This window comes from Hemiscyllium ocellatum, chromosome 34, assembly GCF_020745735.1.
Source record: "Hemiscyllium ocellatum isolate sHemOce1 chromosome 34, sHemOce1.pat.X.cur, whole genome shotgun sequence".
Lineage (NCBI taxonomy): Eukaryota > Metazoa > Chordata > Chondrichthyes > Orectolobiformes > Hemiscylliidae > Hemiscyllium > Hemiscyllium ocellatum.
In genome coordinates this window covers 8,308,928-8,331,368 of record NC_083434.1, presented here as the reverse complement: position 1 = coordinate 8,331,368, position 22,441 = coordinate 8,308,928, and the positions used below count along the sequence as shown (strand labels likewise).

Genomic DNA, 22,441 nt, shown 5'->3' with positions numbered 1-22,441 from the left:
CAGGTGGATGGAGAGGGGGAGTCAGTTCATCCTTCCTCATTTGGGAGTTTAATAATTTAGGGTAGCCCATCCAGAACTATAAAAACTTGTGGAAACTCAGCCTGGATTTGGCCATAACAATGGAAAGCTTCAGTTTCTTGCTGAATGGATGCCTTTTTGTTGACATGAGGGATTTAAAAACATGAGGGTCAAGGAAATCGTTTCCTTGTACAAGTCATTGAGCGTGTAGGTGACATGTTTGGCCTTTGCATGCCTCCCCAGCTGCACATCCAGCAACAATTAGAAATGGGGGTGACCATTGAATATGTTGGGTTCCCAGAAGCAAGCTTTTCCTCAGCTGTGCATCCAACCTGGGAATAAATATCGTGTGCAAGTTATTTCCTAATCCAAGAGGAAAATTTTAATAAGAAGCTGAGACATAAAAGCTAGGGAAAGTAAAATTGAGCTGATTTTCTGAGAAACTTTTGACTGTTAATGGACATGAGAAGATAACGTCAAGTGAATGAGTGTGACCTTGCAAAAGTCTGGCATGGATTTAACCATTCTTTTGTTTTTCTTCAACTGTATCAGTTTAGCTCTTGTAGTAATCACTGGAATATAAAAACAGAATTAGTTTCTAATAATCACTCAGAATTAGTTGTGCAAAATCAAATATTGCGATGTTTATATTGAAGATTTAAAGTATATTCATTTCCTGCCTTGCTATCCATGATGTTCTGTTTATCATCTCAGCTCAGAATTGTTGCTTCAAGATGTCTTTTTTGAAAGTTTCACTGAGGCTAACAGTTATATTTAGAGGTCGCAAAGTTCTAAATGAAACATTAAACCGAGGGCCATAACCTTTTCAAATGGATGTTTAATATCCTTTGGGTCTGTCTGAAAAAGATAACAATTGTCCCAATGTTCTGACTAACGTTTACTCTCACCGGCATCAAAAACAGATAAAAATGTCACTCACTCTGCGTATGTTTGTGGAAGCTAATGTATAAATAGCTGTGACATTCACCTACAAAATAATAGTTCTTTATATGTGAAATATTTGGGGTGTGCTATTGCAAAATGAGTTAACTGTTAATGCAAAGGTGTAATGAGGATCTCTGATACTTTGATAAGGGACATAAAATCTGGATTAATTTTTAAAGGATACAAAGAGATATTCAATTGTAGTTATCATGTCATTGAAACCTATACAGGTACAATGTTACATTTCTTCCAACCTGCTGGAGAAACTGTTTAATAACCTTACTGTGATAATCTTTAACTGAGGTAACCATGAAAATTGAAATTACATCAATTTATTTAATAATTAGCAGGTTTGGGTGAATTTCTGCTTGCGTTCAGTCTTAAATCAATGGATGATTCAATGAAAATATGGTTATTGATCTGAAAAAAATCATAACCAAAGTGACAACCCTTCAAAGAAGTCCAACAGGCAATGATCTAATCTAAGATAGAATTATTGCTAATAAGAGGTCAGAATATAAGTGAATGCAATTAAATTTCATAGCTTTGAGCGAAGAACATCATTAATCTTAATTGGCTGTATTGAGGTCCAAACTTGCTGTGTATAATTTAGGAATTAGACTGAACAAATGTATGCTGACAAGTGTGAGAAATTCATGCTTTCCGTACCATGGTGATTGTTACTTTTGCTCTCTATGATTGTTAAAATGGCAGCTATCCAAAATCTTCTGTTTGGGTGACTATTGAAAGACTTTCGAAAGCCAAAAATGACATGCAGGGTTTCAGATGCATGCACTCGACATAAGACCACTAACTCTATCACAGAAACTCCTGTGCCTCATTGTGACTTGATCATGGGAAGTTAAGCTAGAGTGTAGTGTACAATAAACTATGGTTTTGTTACCTGAAAATTTAACTTTGAAGCCAAACATTTAGTTAATTAGGTGGTCTTTATACAAATTGTCATTCGATTTTACTCAAAGAAAATGTGGTCTTGATTACAAAAAATTCTGAAATGTCCACAGACATGACTTGTTATGCTGTGAGTTGTTGTGTATCAGTACTTGTGTTTTGGGTCCTGTTGGCAGTATTTAGCAATAGATTGGGCTTTTTTTTGTTGGGGTCTATCTATCCATACGTGTGTAGCAGTTTTAAAAAGGGGGTTAGTATTTGAGCCACATGTTGATTGTTCATAGTTGTTTACTTGTGATTAAAATTTGTAATAATTAGTAATTAGGGGTTGCTTATGGTGCAATGGTAGTGTCCCCATATCTGGACCAGGAGGCCTGGGTTCATGTTCCACCTGCTCCAGAGGTGTGAATTGTCAGGGTTGGAAGGTTTGAGCTTTAGGGAGAGGCTGAATAGGCAGGGGCTGTTTTCCCTGGAGAGTCAGAGGCTGAGGGGTGACCTCATAGAGATTTATAAAATCATGAGGGGCATTGATAGAGTAAATAAACAAAGTCTTTTCCCCTGGGGTGGGGGTGTCCAGAACAAGAGGTCATGGGTTGAGGGTGTGAGGGGAAAGATATAAAAGAGACCTAGGGGGCAGCTTTTTCATGCAGAGGATGGTATGTGTATGGAATGAACAGCCGGAGGAAGTGGTGGAGGCTGGTACAATTGCAACATTTAAAAGACATCTTGATGGGTATATGAATAGGAACGGTTAAGAGGGATGTCGATCAAGTGCTGGCAAATGGGACTAGGTTAGGTTAGGATATATTGTCAGCATGAATGAATTAGACCAAAGTGTCTGTTTCTGTGCTGTACATTTCTATAACTCTGTAGCATCTCTGAACAGGTTCATTAGATAAAAAAGTAACAATTATTGTAGAGCTGTTGTGGTGCAGTGGTCGGGAGGCCTGGGTTTAAATACCACCTGTTCCTCAGGGTGTATAATAACATTTCTGAACTGGTTGATTTAATAAGTATCTAAATAACTATTGTTAGTCCAGGTTTCTATTCCTATGTTTTTTTTTGTTAGCTTGATTTCACCAGACATGTAAATCAGGAGCTTTGCAAGCTTTGATTAAATTGTAAATTTTCTGGTGATCCCTGAGGAATGGAGTTTGAGAAGCAGTGTACCTTCCCAAGTGCTTTGTAACATTTCAGAAAGAAAGAAAATGCAAGCTTATTGAGATGCTTTGTGACAGTCTTTGTTTAGCTAAGTGCAGTTTGAGCTGATTCTTTTGAAATGCTGAAACTAACGTGTAATGTACCTTGAAGAGATTTGCGTGATTTGACGTCAGATTGGTACATTTAGTTTTGTGCATGTTTCCTCTTCACAGATAAATGTCACAATGATTAGTCTAAATTTTTAGAAAATAATTTAGTGATATTTCTGCAAATTATGGCAGCAATTTGACTTTGTCACATTTATCAAATTTTCTTGACTTGGTTTTTAGCAAGAGGCAATCCTCAAGTGTAAAACTTAACCCATCTCTTTCAGTCTTCGTGCCAAAATGTTAGCGAAGGTTCATAATGTGGTTACAGCACAGATTCTGTACATGTAAGCTCACTACAAGAGTACATCAGCCGACCCCAATCCCCCACCCTTTTGATCGTAGCCCTACCAATTCTTTCTGTTTAGGTGCTTTTGAAATGTGACTGCATTTGTTTGCATTATCCCCTGTGGCAAAGCATTCCTGATCCTAGCCACCCATTACATAAACAGAATTTTGCTTGTCCCCTTGATGCTTCTTTAGTCAATCAACTTGAACCATTGTTCTCTCGTTATTGACTTTTGCACCAGTGGGAACATCTTCTTTCTATTTACTCTGTAAAGATTCCTAATAATTTTGAATGGCTGTTTCATATTTCCTCAAGAGTGTGGTGCTGGAAAAGCACAGCAGATCAGGCAGCATCTGAGGAGCAGGAAAATTGACGTTTCAGGCAAAAACCCTTTATTCTTGATGAAGGGCTTATGCCTGAAACATCGATTCTTCTGCTCCTCTGATGCTGCCTGACCTGCTGTGCTTTTCCAGCACCACTCTCTTGATTCCTTTATTCCCTGTCTGTTTGTGTGTGTGTCTGAATACCTTGCACATCTCCTTCAAATTTATTCCCTCTCACCTTAAACCCATGCCCCCGAGTAAAGGCCATTCCACCCCTGGAAAAAGACCCCACTGATCCACCCTATTTTGCCTCAAATAATTTTGTCAACTTCTCTCAGGTTGTTGCTCAGCCTCTGATGCTCTTGCGAAAACTATCCAAGTTTCTGCAGCCTCCCCTTTTTTAGTTAATGCTCTCCAATCCAAGCAACATCCTCGTAAACCTCTGTACCTTTTCCAAAGCCTCCACATTCTTCCAATAGTGCAGTGACCAGAACTGAGCACAGTACTTCAAACATGGCCTGACCAAAGTCTTTTATTGCTGTAACATGACTTGTCAACTTTTATACTCAATGCCCTGACTGATGAAGGCAAGCATGTGTGGGATCATATGCAAATATTCACCGAAATCAGTGAGTGATAAAAGCAGTCTCTTTGTTAAGCATCCACAGTAGCACAGTTTAAGGTGGTGATGGAACCCAAAGTACAGTTCTTACACTGGCCTCTTTATACATCAGCCTTATATGCATTAAAAACCTATCACTATGGTGTTACATAGTTTTATCGATTGTACTCAAAAATGTTTGCATGCCATCTGAGCTGGGGAAACAGGAAATTGTTTGAACGTTTGCTAAGTACAGACTGCTCCTCCTGGTGGGATTAAAGTGTCTGTCTGGTCTGCTTGTATAATTCAGAGGTGTTAGTCCTTTGATCTTGTAGGTCAGTGAGTGTTAGTAAAATACTAGACCTATATTATTGAAATATAGTAGAAATTATAAGTGCATTAAATGAAAGTATAAAGGATATTAAACTGATTACCGTAGCTCCGTCATGAGATTTTATTTCAGATTATTTATTTCAGATTTGACAGTTTCATTCATGCAATTTCACGGAAGTGCAGCTTTGATAGTAAGTTTCTTAAAGGGATTGGTGACCCTATTTAATGTGTATTTGACAAGTACATACTAATTGAAGAAACTTTGTTTGATATTCTGTAATCTATTCAGGTCCTGAGACAGTAAGGGCTGCTTAATGTTGCAATCTTGCCACAATTTCGGGTGAGGCATGGAGACCTGATGATGGGATGGTATTGTTTCTGAATAGGTTACAATGTTGACACTCATTCAGAGGGAGTTTTTGATGTAGATAGGTCTGATCAAGATTGAAGGTGGAAAGAAGCAATAATGGGTTAGAAGGGATATTTTAATTTAGTCTACCTTGTCATAGTAAAATGTACTACAAAAATGTAGTTTTATGAATGAAAGAAAGCACGTTTTAGTAAATATAGCAAGCTCGTAATGAATTATGAATGGGAATGTGGTATGAGTGAATATAGCAAGCTGGTGAGTGAATTAATAAAGATACCTATAACACAACATCTCAAACATGTCCTATGCTGCCTTTACCAGTTAATCCATTTATGTTGCCATTTTCAGTGAGCTATGGACTGACATCTCAAGATCTCTCTAAATATCACTGCTCCTGGTGTGGACCATTTACTGTATAATTTTGTCTTGCATTTGACCTTCCAAAATGCTTAACCTCTCATTTGTTCAGATTAAATTCCATCTGCTATTTCTCCATCCAACTTTCCAACCAATCGATATCATTGAAAACCTTCTTCACTGTCAAGAAATCCACCAGTTTTCATGTTAGCAAACATACTAATCAGATTATCTATATTTTCATCCAAGTAATTCCTGTACGTTTCAAACAAGAGGTTTTTGCACTGGTCACAGATCTCTAGTCAGAAAAACACCCCTCCACAACCACCCTCTGTCTTCTATGGCCAAGCCAATTTTATATCCATTTTACTAACTCACTGTGGATCTCTTATGAATTAATCCTCTGGACTGGCCTACCATTGTCAAATGCCTCAGTAAAGTCCACGTAGACAGCATCCACTAACCTATCCCCATGAATCATCTTTGCCGCTTTCTCAACAAACTCAGTCAAATTTGTGAGACAAGACCTTAAAGGCATGCTGACTATCTGTATCATTTATCTATTCATTTATAAATATGAGTAATTCCTGTCTCTAAGAAGCTTCTCCAATAATTTCTCTACCACTGATGTAAAACTCACTGACCAATAATTTCTAGGATTATTCCTGTTGTCCTTAAAAAGCAAAATTGGTTATTCTCCAGTCTTCTGACCTTGCCTGTGGTTAAAGAAGACAGAGATCTCTAACAAGGCTCCCAGCAAGCTCTTCCCTTCCCTTCTTCAGTATCCTGGGATGGATCCCATCAGGCCCCGAGACTTATCAACTTTAATGTTTATCAAGACATCTAACACCATCATCTCTCTCTCTTAATATTGACATCTGCTAGAATATCAAAGTATCACTCCCTAATCTTACCACATTTTTATCTTTCTCTGTGGTGAATGCCAATGCAAAGTACTAATCAAAGAGCTCACTTACTTCCTCTGGCTTCATGCATTAATTCCCTTTGTCCTTGAATGGACCTATCCTTTCCTATCAGTATGCCATAAAATGCGTTGGGATTCTCCCTAATCCTCCTTGCCAAGTATACGTCATAGCCCATTTTAGCCCTCCTAATTCCTTGTTTAAATTATTTTCTTTTCTGCTCCCTTTGTATTTCTCAAGGGCCTTTTTTGATTTCAGTTTTTATCTTTCATCCTCACAGGAACACACTCGCCCAAACTCCGATCAGCTGGCCTTGAAAGAGTCCCAAATGTCAAGTGTGGATTTACCTCAAACAGCAGGCCCCAGTGTAATTTCTGCTCTTGCTGCCCAATACTGTTGTAATTTGCTGTCCCCCATTTTAACAGTTTCTCCTGATGACCAGTCTTAAAATTTAACATAGTTATGGATTAAGTTATGGAATTATGATCCCTGTTCCCAAAATTTTACCCCACTAAAATTCAATGATCTGACCAGGATCATTCCGTTATGCAAGGTAAAGTATGGCCCCTTCCCTTGTTGGGCTATCTGCTCATTGTTTCAAGAAATCCTCCTGATCAAATTCTGCCCCATCCAAATTCCTGGCACTAAGGGAGCCCCAGGTCAATATTGGGAAGTTAAAATCACCCACCACAACATCCTTGTTGTTTTTACATCTTTCCATGATCTGCTTACATAGCTGTTCCTCTTAGCTCCCACTGGAAATTGGGAAACCTCTAGGATAACCCCATCATAACCTTCTCTTATTCCTGAGTTCTCCACATTTGACATTACTGGATGAACATTCCAAGATGTCCTATCGTAGGACAGCTGTGACATCCTCCTCAGTCAGTAATGCAACTCCCCCACCCCTTTTTGATCCCTCTTTATCACACCTGAAACGTCTAAAACCTGGAACGTTGAGCTGCCAATCCTTCCTTCTCTCCACCCTAGTTTTTGTAATAGCTATAACACTGAGGTTCCATGTACTAATTCAGACTCTAAACTCATCTGCCTTGCATTATATTCCTTGCATTAAAATAAATACACTTCAGACTACCAGTCCCACAGTCTGTTAACCTGGTCCTGCTTTCTATTAGAATTATCTTCTCCTCTTCTGGTGGTTTTGTTGCAACCATCCTACTTTACCAACACTTATTGTTTGAATGGAATTGGGCTGTTTGAGAGAGCAGATTATTTAATGTGAACAGTCCAAAACAAAAGTGTAGCTGATTCCTTTCCCCACAATCTTTCTTAGGACATGTGGGACCTAGACTACTTATTGAATTTTGTACTTTGAATGGTTTCATATTCAGTGTGCTGTTTGATGTTGATTTAAAATCCGATGTAGTGATAAATTTCTTTAAAGCCCTTTGGTGTTTTTTGGTACTTGTATGATCAGTGTAACTAAAGCAATGAACCTGTTGTCCTGTTTCTGTATCAGTAAAGCAAACACTCAGAGACACAATATGACCCTACTTTATAGAGTCATAGAGACTTACAGCACGGAAACAGACCCTTCGGTCCAACCCGTCCATGCCGACCAGATATCCCAACCCAATCTAGTTCCATCTGCCAGCACCCAGCCCATAACCCTCCAAACCCTTCCTATTCATATACCCATCCAAATGCCTCTTAAATATTGCAAATGTACCAGCCTCCACCACTTCCTCTGACAGCTCATTCCACACACGTACCACCCTCTGTGTGAAAAGGTTGCCACTTAGGTCTCTTTTATATCTTTCCCCTCTCACCCTAAACCTATGTCCCCTAGTTCTGGACTCCCGACCCCAGGGAAAAGACTTTGTTTATTTATCTATCCATGTCCCTCATAATTTTGTAAACCTCTATAAGGTCATCCCTCAGCCTCCGACGCTCCAGGGAAAACAGCCCCAGCCTGTTCAGCCTCTCCCTATAGCTCAAATCCTCCAACCCTGGCAACATCCTTGTAAATCTTTTCTGAACCCTTTCAAGTTTCACAACATCTTTCCGATAGGAAGGAGACCAGAATTGCACGCAATATTCCAGCAGTGGCCTAACCAATGTCCAATACAGCCGCAACATGACCTCCCAACTCCTGAACTCAAAACTCTGACCAATAAAGGAAAGCATACCAAACGCCTCCTTCACTATCCTATCTACCTGCGACTCCACTTTCAAGGAGCTATGAACATGCACTCAAAGGTCTCTTTGTTCAGCAACACTCCCTAGGACCTTACCATTAATTATATAAGACTGGTACAATTGCAACATTTAAGAGGCATTTGGATGGATATATGAATAGGAAGGGTTTGGAGGTTTATGGGCCGGGTGCTGGCAGATGGGACTAGATTGGGTTGGGATATCTGGTCGGCATGGAAGGGTTGGACTGAAGGGTCTGTTTCCGAGCTGTACGTCTCTATGACTCTATAAGGTAGGGTCATATTGTGTCTCTGAATGTTTGCTTTGACTGATACAGAAACAGGTCCATTGCTTTAGTTACATTGATTTGCTAAGATTTGCTTTCCCAAAATGCAGTACCTCGCATTTATTTGAATTAAACTCCATCTGCTACTTCTCAGCCCATTGGCCACCTGGTCCAGATCCTGTTGTAATCTGAGTTAACCTTCTAACTGTACCTTCTAACTTACTAACTGTACCTTCTTCACCTTTTATTCTGAGCCCTGGAGAGAGAGAGAGAGAGTGGTTGCCCACGTACACAAGGACATGAGTTCTCAGTCTTCTCTTGAATAGCAGATTCTTAAGGAATTATATAGTCACTTACAGAGAGCAGCTTCTAAATAAGGCAACATCTATACTGATTGGGTGACCGTTACAATCAGCAAGCATCAACAGTAAAGATTAAGCCATCTGGCATTACACAGGAGATGTTCTTTACCTTGTTAAACCACTACCCTTGCCTCCAGCACCTCACTGTTTACTGCAAGTTCTTATCTGGTCAAAGTCATGCTAGCTGAGCCTTTGCCACACAACCTTAAAGTTAACTGTTTCCCTACCTGCTCATACCTTATACACGTTTTCAGACCAGGATAGAATAACTCATTGTTTTGGGGTGCTTGGGTCCATCAAGATATCAAAGAAACCAACCCGTTGGTCCAACTTATCCACGCTGACAAAGATTCCCAAACTAAACTTGGCCCTACCTGCCTGTGTTTGGCCTATTAACCCTCTAAACCGTTCCTATTCATGTACCTGTCCAAATGTGTGTTAAATGTTGTAACTGTACCTGCAATCTACCACGTCCTCTAGCAGTTCATTCCACATACAAACCGTGCTCCATGTGAAAAAGTTGGCCATCAGATCCTTTGTAAATCTTTCTCCTCTCACCTTAAAAATATGACACCTAGTTTTGAACACCCCCACCCGAGGGAAAATTTACCTGAGCTGTGCCTCTCATAATTTTACAAACTTCTAACATCCTAGTTGACAGGGTTGTTAAGAAGGCATATGGTGTGTTGGCTTTCATTTGTAGAGGGATAGAGTTTAAGAAGTGTGAGGTTACGCTGCAAGTCTATAAAGCCCTGGTTAGAATACACTTGAAATATTGTGTTCAGTTCTTGTTGCCTGATTATAAGAAAGACGTGGAAGCTTTAGAGAGGGGGCAGAGGAGATTTACTAGAATGCTGCCTGGACTGGAGGGCATGTCTTAAGTTGGGGGAGCTAGGGCTTTCTCATTGGAGTGAAGATGGATGAGAGGTGACTTGATAGAGGAATACAAGGATGGATAGACATAAATTTTTTTCCCAGGGCAGAAATGTCTGTGATTGGAGGAAGGTTTTGAGGGAGATGTCAGAGGTTTGTTCTTTGCAGAGTAGTGGGTGCGTGGAATGTGCCATTAACGATGGTAGTACAGTAACATACATTAGGGACATGGATGATAGCAAAATGAAGGGTATCTAGGTTGGTTTGATCTTCGAGTAGGATGAAAGGTCAGCACAACACTGAGCGCCTTAAGGGCCTGTACCGTACTGTTCTATGTTCTATCACCCCTTGATCTCCTACACTCCAGTGAAAAAATTCCCAGCCTATCTGTATAATTCATATCCTCCAGTCCTGAAAACATCCTGGTAGATCTTTTCAGAATCCTCTCCAATTTAAGACTGTAATATCTTTCCTATAAGCAGGTTGACCAGAATTGTACACATCCTTCCAAAGTGGCCTCCTGCAACCTCCACATGACTTCCCAACTCCTGTACTCAAAAGTCTCAGGAGTGAAGGCAAGTGTGCTAAATGTCCCCTGAACCAACCTGTCTACTTGTGACGCAAATTTCAAACAATTATATACCTGACCTCTTGGGTTTCTCTGTTCCACAACACTATCCAGGTCCCTACATTTAATTGTGCAAGTCCTACCCTTGTTCACTTTTCCAAAATGCAACACTCAGCATTTATCTAAATTAAACTGCATCTGCCACTCCTCAACCTAGTAGCCCAATCGATCAAGATCTCTTTTTACCTTAGATAACCTTCTTCGCGATTGACTACTCCACTAATTTTCATATAATCCGCAAATGTACTAACCATGCTTTCTAAATTCTCATCCAAATCTTTTATATAAATGATTCACACAGCAGCAATTGTCTCTGCAAGTGTTGCTGGTCCCAAACTTCCAGTTCAAACAATGACCCTCTGCCACAACCCTCTGTCGCCTACCGGCAAGCCAGTTTTGGAATTAGGATTAGGTTTATTGTCACATGTACTCCTATAAGTAGTGAAAACATTACAAGGTGCCACTTCAGGCACCATCATAGGGACAAGGGTACCGAGGTACACAATCTTGTGTCCAATTGACAAGCGCTCCCTGAATCACATCTGATATAACTTTACTAACTAGTCTACTACACAGAACCTTGTCAAAGGCCTTAATAAAGTCCATGTAGACAACATCTGCGCTCTGTCTCACCTTTCTTTATGATTACATCTTGAAAAACAAGTCAAGTTTTGTGAGACTCTATTTCCCGTGCACAAAGCCACGCTAACTATCCCTAATCAGTCTCTGCTTCTCCAAATGCACATAAATCCGATCTCTCAGAATCCCCTCCAATAACCTACTACCACTGATGTCAGACTCCCTAGTCTACAGTTCCCAGGCTTCTCCCTGTAGCCTTTCTTAAATAAAGGCATAAGATTAGCCACCCTCTAGTTCTCTGGCATCTCACTTGATAGATGATACAAATAGCTGTGCTAGGACCCTGCAATTTCTCCCCGAATTTCACAGTGTCCTGGGATGCATTTAATTAGGTCATTGAATGCAGCATGGAAACAGACCTTCAGTCCAACACATCGATGCTGACCAGAAACCTAAATTTATCTTGTCCTATTTGCCAGCATTTGGCCCTTATCCCTCTCGATCCTTCCTATTCATTTACCCATCCAGGTGATTTTTAAATGTTTTAATTTTACCGGTCTTCAATATCATATCCAGTCCCTGGGTATAGTATACTGGATGAAAGGGACAGACTAGATATGACATTGAAACTGACTCATTGATATGGACTGAAAATGTGTTGCTGGTTAAAGCACAGCAGGTTAGGCAGCATCCAAGGAATAGGAAATTCGACGTTTCGGGCTTATTCGACCTCATTTTTTACCCTCATTGATATGGACTCCCAAGTCCCCACTCTTTCTTGCTATTTTCTGTTTAGAAAGTTAATGTCAGTGTTGTGCTAACATGAACTGGCTGCTGTGAACAACCTAAATGGCAGACTCGCTTCCTCGGAATCATTCATCCCGGTTTTGCAGACTAAAACACGCCTCACACTTTGTACATTACCATCTGTCTGCCTCCTGCAGGTGAAATACAGCAAGATGTGAACTGATGCTTTTGGATGTTAGACTGAGGAAGAACAATATAAATTAAGTGGTACAATGTTAAACTGAGTGCAGTTTAACATTGACTTTGACTTTGGCTTGGATCTGGAATTCTGTCAGTACAGGAGAGGAATGAAGCTGTTTTCATTCATTCAACCCTGCATTGTAAAAAAGTTAATTTGCTTCAAAGAAACAGCATATGGAAATCTCTGTTAGAAAGGAGATCCACGTTTAATTGATGATGCAAATTCCAGAGTGTTTCAAGTGAGTGCTGAGATAATTGGAAGTGTCAGCACTTTTCAAACTTCAAACAGGAAAATACGATAGGAATGTACAAAATATAACCTGCCTGAATTGTAGGTGTGGCGCCTTGTTCCAAATCTGTCAGAGTTTTAACCTGGAGTCAAACATGTTTCCAGAAAATCCGAATTTATCAAATCCTACATTGACGTACTTTGGCTTTAATTTTGAGCTATTTAAATGTTTTTTTTAAAGAAAAAGACAGATTTGCAAATAAACAGACCTCCTGGACCCTGAGGTAAATATGTGTTTTTGCATATATTTGAGAGAGAGTGAGTGTGACCCTGAGGGAGTGACTGTAACTGAGGGAGTGAGAATTTGTGGTTTAATTTGTTTGTGAGATTGTGGTGGAGTGTATGAGAGAGGTGTGTGTAAGATTGTGTGCTTCTGTGAGTTTGTATTGCTCTACATGTATGTCTGTGAGAGTGTGCCTGTGCATGTGTGTGTGAATGAAAGTGTGCAAGTGCACGATAGTCTTTTGTTTGTGTGTGTATGTGTGTGTATATATCCATGTGAGAGTTTCTGTGGAAGATAACGTGCGTGCCTGTGTGAGAGAATGAGTGTGTGTGTGTTTGTCGACATTTGTCTATATGTGTGAAGGGGGGACGCCAAAGGGATATTAATATCTTCAGTGAACATGAATATCTGATCTGGAGAGACTCACAGCAAAACTTCCTCACATTCCTAATCCAATCTTATGACGAAGCTGCTCCTTTAACAAGGTTATGCAGTCCTTGGCTTTTTTTCCAGAGAGGTTGTAAACAACACCAATTCCAAAACGTTTGAAGGGTTTTAGGGTCACTAAGTTCATAGCTAACAGATACTGCCTCAGGCTGAACGCTTTCAAGTTTAAGAACAAAACACTTGAAAAATGAAAATGGAGGGGCCACTTCTCCTAGTTCAGGATTTCTGTTTTTCTTTTAGAAGCATATGAAAAAGTTGCTGGATCCAGAAGAAGGTCCAAGCCGATATTCTATCTCACTGACCTCTACCTCGTAAAAACTTGTTTGATTTTACCTTTTGTGCCAAGAGGTGTTTATGGGGATTGTTGCAAGCATTTGGAACAGCATCATTGAGTTGGGAAAGTCTGTTGGGTTTTCAGAAAGGATAAGTTATTCGGCATTCTATTTTCTGTCCTTTGTGTTTCGTTCAGTAATTTTGTAAATAAATTGTTTTTTTTTTAAATCTAAGTGGTTTGACCAATTGATTTTCTCTGGGAATGCCCATTTTACACCTGTTTAAAATAACTAGGTTAAAAATCACACAGAGATCACCTGATGAGGGAGCAGTGCTCCAAAAGCTAGTGCTTTCAAGTAAACCTATTGGACTGTAACCAGGTGTTGTGATTTTGAACTTTGTCCACCCCAATCCAACACCAGCTCCTCCACATCATAAACCAACTAGCTAAGTTAGGATCTGGGCTACCTTTTTGAAATGTTTTGAGGGGATCTGGCCTAGTCCACAACAATCACCTAGCAATATTTGGTAATATATCATTTGCCTTCTAATTGTTGGCTCTACCATCATGTTAATGTTTTGATACCATCCTGGACAATAATTTCTCATCATTTTAAGCAAAAATACTGTTTTTCCTATATTTTTTCTCACAAACCTGAATGTCACCACATATATTTTCTCTGCCATTATTTAAAATAGAATTCGAGCAATACAGGTGGCACAAAAGGTAATGTGATGAGATACAGTGAATTCCGTTACACTCAGTATCTTCATGTTGCAATGTTATTATATCATTCAGAAAGCTGACCTCCCTCAGGCATGTTTTCATTAGGTGTGGAAGTATGGACAGGCAGTGGAAGGATATTTTAGTATGTCACTGAGTTAGTTTGGAAATCTCTGTCACAAAACAGACATTTATTCCACATAATAATATTTCATCTGCCACTTACCTGTTTATAGCCTCTATGGTCATCCCCACAACTTTCTCTCCACCCAAGCTAGTCTTGTCAGTAATTTGGAGACTTGTTCCCTTTGTCTAAATCATTGATATCAATTATAAATGGCTGTGGCATTAGCGGCAACCCTTCTAGCACCCCTATGAGAACTAGCTCACCAAGCTGGAAATTATCCTGTTTACTGTCCACCAGCCAATCCTCTACCCTTCAGGACACAGCATACACTGTTGTACTAATTGCACAGTCTAATTTAACATTAAAGTACTGTCATGTACTCAGAAAGAGAGTGGTGAGGGAGGTAGAGAAGTGAGAGGCAAAGAAGGAGAGGCACAGACGTGTGTGTGTGAGAGAGAGAGAGATGAAAAGCTCCCTAAATAATGATACAAAATTCCGAGACCGATCTACAATCATAGTACAGTGTGGCCATAGTATTGTGGCTCTGGCCAAAGAGTATGTGGAGTGGGTATTTTACTCTGTACCTAACCCTGTGCAATATCTGGTCCTGGGAGTGTTTTGAAGATGTTGTGGAGTGTCTGTTATTCTACACATAAAACACCCTGATTCCCTTCAGTTAGATTCAATTTGTACATCAATCTCTGGTATCCATTTTCAATATACAAAGCGCCCTAAACCCCTGCAGTAGAGTCCAGCCTGTACACACTCTTCAGCATCTGTTATTCGATATATGAACCTATTCAAACCCCTTGATTAGATTAGGTCCTGGAGATTTGTCCACCTTTATGTTTTTTAAGACTTCCAGTGCCACCTCTTCTGTAATGTAGTCTGTTTCAATACATCAGTAATTATTTTCCTGCTTTTCCTAGCTTCCAAGTCTCTGTCCACAGTAAAAACATACATGAAATATTCATTTAGTATCTCTTCCATCTCTTGTGGTTCCAAACACAGACAACCCTTTGATCTTAAGGGCTCCTATTCTCTCCCAAGCTGCTCTCACACTCTTAACGTACTGGTAGAATCTCTTTTGGATTATTCTTAATCTTACCTGCCAAGGCTATCTCATATCCCCATTTTAGATTAGATTAGATTAGATTACTTACAGTGTGGAAACAGGCCCTTCAGCCCAACAAGTCCACACCGACCCACCGAAGCGCAACCCACCCAGATCCATTCCCCTACATTTACCCCTTCACCTAACACTAAGGGCAATTTAGCATGGCAATTCACCTAATCTGCACATTTTTGGACTATGGGAGGAAACCGGAGCACCTGGAAGAAACCCATACAGATGCGGGAAGAATGTGCAAACTCTACACAGTAGGTCGCCTGAGGCAGGAATTGAACGTAGGTCTCTGGTGCTGGGAGGCAGCAGTGCTAACCACTGTGCCACCATGCCACCCATTTTGCCTTCCTGATTCCCTTCTTAACAATGCACCTACATCCCTTCTACTCTTCAAGAGATTCACTTGATCCCAGTTGTCTATATCTAACACATGCCTCCGTATTCTTGACCAAAGTCTCAATATCTTTATTCATCCATTGCTCCCGACTCTGACCAGTCTTGCTGTTCACACTGACAGGAACATCCTGCCTCTGAACATCTCATCAGTTCACTTTTTAGAAGCTTCCCACTTGCCAGGTGTTCCTTTACCTACGAACAGACTACTCCGATCGACTTTTGAAAAATCCTGTCGCATACCATTAAAATTTGTCTTACACCAGTTAAGAACTTTAACTTTTATACAAAGGCCTATCCTTTTTCATAACTATTTTAAAACTAATAGAATTATGACCACCTAGACCCAAAGTGTGCTCCCCACTAAAACTTTAGTCTTATGTCTCAAGTGGAGGTCAGGTTTTGCTCCTCTAAGAGGTACACCCATATATTGATACAAGGGCTCAAGAAAATTTTCTTTAACATATTCCTCCTGTTCAAGTCCTTAACACTATGGCAGTCTCAGTCTATGTTTGGAAAGTTAAGGTCTCCTACCATTACCATCCTCGTATTTTTAAGGATAACTGAGATCTCTCAACAGATTTGCTCCTCATTTATTTCCCTCTGACTAACAAGAGGCCGGTAGTATGATTCCATCAAGGTGATCATTCCCTTCTTATTTCCACCCATTTAGCTTCATTGATGATCCCTCAGAAATATCCTCTCTTTGTACATCAGTTATGTTTGACCTTATCAAAAATGCCACATCCCCTCCTCTCTTGCTTTCCTTGCCATCTTTCCTATAGTATCTATACCCCAAAATATTGAACTGCTAGTCTTGCCCTTCCTCATCCATGTTTCTGAAATAGCCATCATGTTCCAGTCCCAAGTTCCCAAACGTGCCCTGAATTCATCTCCTTTACCTGTAAGACCCCTTGCATTGAAATAAATGCAGTTTAATTCTTCAGAATTGCCCCGTTCTCTGACTTGCTCTTGCCTGTCTTCTCTAATTAACCTGCTATGTTTAACTTCAAAACCATCTCTCTCTCTCTCATTACTGTTTAAGATTCCACTCCCTACTATTTTAACGGCTACCAAAGCTCCCCATCAGAACATCAGTGCTCCTCCTGCTCAGGTTATCTTGATTTAAAGCATGGCGAAAGAACAAGACTCTCAGAATTCTGAAATACTTTTGTTTGCACTCCTAGAACAATTTCATATTTTTAACTTGAATGCTATAATTTGCCTTTTTGAGGTTACTGATTAAGATATAGATTGAACATTGATCATGGCTGAAAATGTGTTGCTGCAAAAGCGCAGCAAGTAGGGCAGCATCTAAGGAGCAGGAGAATCGATGTGTTGGGCATAAGCCCTTCTTCAGGAATGAGGAATGTGTGCCAAGCAGGCTAAGATAAAAGGTAGGGAGGAGGGACTTGGGAGAGGGGTGTTGGAAATGCGATAGGTGGAAGGAGGTTAAGGTGAGGGTGATAGGCCGGAGTGGGGGTGGGGGCGGAGAGGTCAGGAAGAAGATTGCAGGTTAGGAGGGTGGTGCTGAGTTCGAGGGTTGGGACTGAGACAAGGTGGGGGGAGGGGAAATGAGGAAACTGGAGAAATCGGAGTTCATCCCTTGTGTTTGGAGAATTCCTAGGCGGAAGATGAGGCGCTCTTCCTCCAGCCGTCGTGTTGTTATGGTCTGGCGATGGAGCAGTCCAAGGATCTGCATGTCCTTGGTGGAGTGGGAGGGGGAGTTGAAGTGTTGAGCCACGGGGTGGTTGGGTTGGTTGGTCCGGGTGTCTCAGAGGTGTTCTCTGAAACATTCCGCAAGTAGGCAGCCTGTCTCCCCAATATAGAGGAGGCCACATCGGGTGCAGCAGATGCAGTAAATTATGTGTGTGGAGGTGTAGGTGAATTTGTGGTGGATATGGAAGGATCCCTTGGGGCGTTGGAAGGAAGTAAGGGGGGGGGAGGTGTGGATGCAAGGTTTGCATTTCTTGCGGTTGCAGGGGAAGGTGGCGGGAGTGGAGGTTGGGTTGGTGGGGGGTGTGGACCTGACGAGGGAGTCACAGAGGGAGTGTTTTGTTTCGGAACGCTGATAGAGGAGGAGAGGGAAATATATCTCTGGTGATGGGGTCCATTTGGAGGTGGCGGAAATGACGACGGATGATACGATGTATATGGAGGTTGGTAGGGTGGTAGGTGAGGACCAGTGGGGTTCTGTCCTGGTGGCGATTGGAGGAATGGGAAGTGGAGGAGATGCGGTGGAGAGCATCGTCAATCACGTCTGGGGGCAAATTGCAGTCTTTGAAGAAGGAGGCCATCTGGGTTGTACGGTATTGGAACCGGTCCTCCTGGGAGCGGATGTGGCAAAGATGAAGGAATTGGGAATATGGGATGGTGTTTTTACAGGGGGCAGGGTGGGAGGAGGTGTAGTCAAGGTAGCTGTGAGAGTCAGTCGGTTTATAGTAAATGTTCGTGTTGATTCGGTTGCCTGACATAGAAATGGAGAGATCTAGGAAGGGGAGGAAGGTGTCTGAGACAGTCCAGGTAAATTTGAGGTCAGGTTGGAAGTTGGTAAAGTGGATGAACTGTTCAACCACCTCGTGGGAGCACGAGGCAGCGCCGATACAGTCATCGATGTAGCAGAGGAAAAGGTGGTGCCAGTGTAGCTGCGGAAGATGGACTGTTCCACATATCCTATGAAGAGGCAGGCATATCTGGGGCCCATGTGGGTGCCCATGGAAACTCCTTTGGTTTGGAGGAAGTGGGAGGATTGGAAAGAGAAGTTGTTCGGGGTGAGGACCAGTTCAGTCAGTCGAAGGAGGGTGTCAGTGGAAGGGTACTGGTTGGTGCAGCGGGAAAGGAAGAAGCGGAGGCCTTTGGGTCCTTCGTGATGGGGGAGGGAGGTGTACAGGGACTGGACTTCCATGGTGAAGATAAGGCATTGGGGGCTGGGGAAGCGAAAATCATGGTGGAGGTGGATGTCCCGAACTTAAGTGTGGAATTCTTGGACTATCGCATTTCCAACGCCCCTCCCCCAAGTCCCTCTCCCAACCTTTTATCTTAGCCTGCTTGGCACACCTTCCTCATTCCTGAAGAAGGGCTCATGCCCAATTCTCCTGCTCCTTGGATGCTGCCTGACCTGCAGCGCTTTTCCAGCAACACATTTTCAGCTCTGATCTCCAGCCTCTGCAGTCCTCACTTTCTCCATTGAACATTGGACAGTCTATATTTATTCTAGTATGATGTCCTGGCAAAAGTGTTGATCGTCAGCCTGGAGACACTGCATCCTTCTCGCTACTTAGACAGTCATGTTTTGATTTCAAAGTAGTTTAGGATCCACATACAGAATTTTATTTATGTGATGGACTTGAGTTACAGTGATGGATTTGAAGTGCCTGTGTATAAAAAAACTAGGCTTAACCACAGACTCTCAATGTTTAAGCACAAGGAGACTGAGAAGTGTTTCATTGTTTATTACTTTGTTTCATTTTAAAATTTATGTGCTGCATCTTCTAATATTTTTTGTTTTCTCCATGTTTGTTTCTACAGATTCCTAAGGCATGCCTCCAGTTTGGACGTAGTTTTCTGATAATGTAAGGTGAATCGATCCACCTTTTCACTGTGACAGCATGGAGATTGATGCTAAGAAATCTGCTGGTGATTCCTTGAGACTTAAGAAGGATATCTCCTTGTTGCATGGCATTTGCCTGATCGTTGGAAATATGATTGGATCTGGCATCTTTGTTTCTCCCAAAGGAGTCCTAATATTCAGTGGTTCCTATGGCCTATCATTGATTATCTGGGCAATGGGAGGAGTATTTTCTGTCTTTGGAGCACTCTGCTATGCAGAACTTGGAACAACTATAAAGAAATCTGGAGCAAGCTATGCCTACATTCTGGAGTCGTTTGGAGGTTTTCTGGCATTTCTGCGTCTCTGGACATCTCTACTGATTGTTGAGCCAGCATGCCAAGCTGTCATCGCCATCACATTTGCCAATTATCTGATTCAGCCCTTTTTCCCAACTTGTGATCCACCTTATTCTGCTGTCCGATTATTGGCTGCCTTTTGCATAGGTAAGGAGCTAATATTCAACTCAGTATGACATGGTAACCTGGGAGTTGGTATCATGAAAAAAGTGACCATGAAACCTATTGGTTTGTTACAATAGAATAGTTTGCTCATGTTTTTCAGAGAGGAGAGTCTGCCCTCTCTGTCCTCTCTGGGCTATATATCCGATTTGCAGTCTCGCACAACATCATTAACTCCTAATGCCTTCTGAAGTAGTCAAGCAATCTATTTCATTATAAAAATAATTAAGGAAGATGAGAAACAGTCAAAACGTAATCTAGTCAACTTGTTCACATCCTAACTTTTAAAAAAAATGATTATGCTCGAAATTAAAACGAACTTACCAGTAAATTTTAGTTATTTTGTGAGGTAACACGACATTGTAATAAGTCAGAAATTCCAGTGGCTCAGGGATTTTATATAATATGGGGGCCAAGGATCAAGGGTAAGACATTTATGGGTAGACATTATTTCCGTGTCGGCCTGTAATAAATATCGTAGTAAAGCCTCATAAGGCCTTGCATTAATGGCAGCCTTCCATCTCGAAATAGTTTGTGACTTGCTGGCCACCTGCATTAAGGATCACCCGCTACCTCCTGACAAGGCAGTCCACATTTGTTGCCGAGGAAGATTGGGCTGACAAAAATGCAGAATGCTTTCTTCTCAACCAGCTGAGCTTTTCCTTTCTGCTTGTTTGTTCCAGTGCCTTTCCACCTCAGCCTTTCGATGTCACAACTGTGAACACTGGTGTCAGTGTCCGTTAACTTCATCTGTCACATGTGGTTGTCTGATAATGGAGGCATGAATGCCCAGGAGGGTGTGGCTTTTTTGGTAGTCATCCAGTGAATGTGGCCTCGCTACCGCAGACATCATTGGCTTAGCATCGCATGTTTGTTGGTGGAATTAGCACGTGCCAGGACTTGAGCTGGTGATCCAGACCTTCCAAGAGATGATGAGGATACATCTGAGATAAAAGGTGAAAATTGGGCGTTTGTCTTGCCTGGAAAATAGTAAGGGTCACTCCTCTACAGAGAAGTGTATTAAAGGAGTAGGCTTGGTAAACTCTCAATTTAATGTTCTCCAGAGATTGATGCTGTTCTATACTCTTACTCAATGTGAACAAAGCAGCTGTAGCTTTTGTGATTTGTGTGTTGATTTCAGCATCAAGTGACAGGTTGCCAGTGATTGTGATTGTGATATGTTAATCATGTTGTCATTGGTGGTAAATGATGATCTGGCAACATCCTGGACCATGATGTGCCTTCTACGCTGATAGTCAAACTGCAGACTCTGACATTCATGTGACAGTCTGTCCAATCCACCATATAGAGTGTTAGTGTGGCTCAGTAGTGAAGAAGAGCAACTTCATGGAAAAGATTTGTTGCATCTTTGAGAAGATCTGAGGTGAATGAGTCTTCAATATGTAACTGCCCCTGAAGTCGTATGACAGCAGTAAAAAACAAAGCCAGGGAGGGTTGCTTCCAGAGCACAACCCGGCCTGATCCCACTGTTACATCATCATAGGGAAGGTCAGCTGTCATGTTGCCATGAAAAGAGAATCACATTAAACAACTGTCTCAAGTTTAAATAAATTGCCTCTACTTACCTGGTCAAATGTGTTGGTGAGGTTCGATGCATTGCAATCTCTTTTGTTCATAGTAATACTCTTGCCACTTTTAAGCTAAGGCGATAATATTGATCTTCCAGTCATCCAAAACCTGGAGTCTGACAAAGACAACACAAGAAAACACACATCCCATAAAGTGGAGCAGGCAGCTCTGATGTTCTTCGTTGCAGCCTCAATGTGGAGGTGCCGGTGTTGGACTGGGCTGGACAAGGTCAGAAGTCACACAACCCCAGGTTATAGTCCAGTAGGTTTATTTGAAGTCATAAACTTTCAGAGAGCTGCCCTTTCGTCACAAAGGGCAAGTGGTCCGAAAACTTGTGATTATAAATAAACCTATTGAACTGTAACCTGGTGTCATGTGACTTCTGACCTTGTTCTTCGTTGCAGTTACCCTGGCTGTTGCAGTAAACTTATCCGAAGCCATTCCCTACCCCCTCAAGTTTACTCAGATAATACCAGAGTGATTGTTCTCCAAGTTTGAGGTCGGTACTCAGCTGATGAAGCATTAGCATGGAATTGTACTTGTGGAAATGGGAAGAATTGTTTTATTAAACTCCTCCACTTTGGGTTTGATATACAGCACTGTCTCAAAAGGATGACTGTCTGTGTTGTCTGGAACTCCCTTGTTGTTTGAGAGTACAATTCAAGAGTGTTCACTCATTTCCCCAACAGTTTTATTACAAATGGTAGCGACCTCCCTGCTTTTTCTTTCAGTGGAACTGTTTTCTCTCAACCTGTTGCGTTTTTTGATCCCTTCATATGTGCCCTGATGCTCCATCTGTAAAGGATATCTGGATACTTGTAGAGTTGTGGCCAGTAGTCACTGATGCACTGCCCAGAGTTAGTTGGACTTTACTTCAGGCAGGTAAAAACAATGACTGCAGATGCTGGAACCAAAGTCTAGATTAGAGTGT

At 41.4% G+C, this 22,441-nt stretch overlaps 1 protein-coding gene across 8 annotated transcripts in view; it reads left to right on the top strand.

Moving 5' to 3' along the window:
* The window catches only part of si:dkeyp-120h9.1 (Y+L amino acid transporter 2-like), a 129,370-nt gene that overhangs the window by 38,579 nt on the left and 68,350 nt on the right, over positions 1-22,441 (top strand). For all 8 annotated transcript variants that reach the window (XM_060850262.1, XM_060850264.1, XM_060850266.1 and 5 more), the window contains one exon: positions 19,381-19,905. In XM_060850262.1, the coding sequence (XP_060706245.1) occupies positions 19,461-19,905 (445 nt within the window). In that variant the 5' untranslated portion in view covers positions 19,381-19,460. The remainder of the gene's footprint in view (positions 1-19,380; positions 19,906-22,441) is intronic.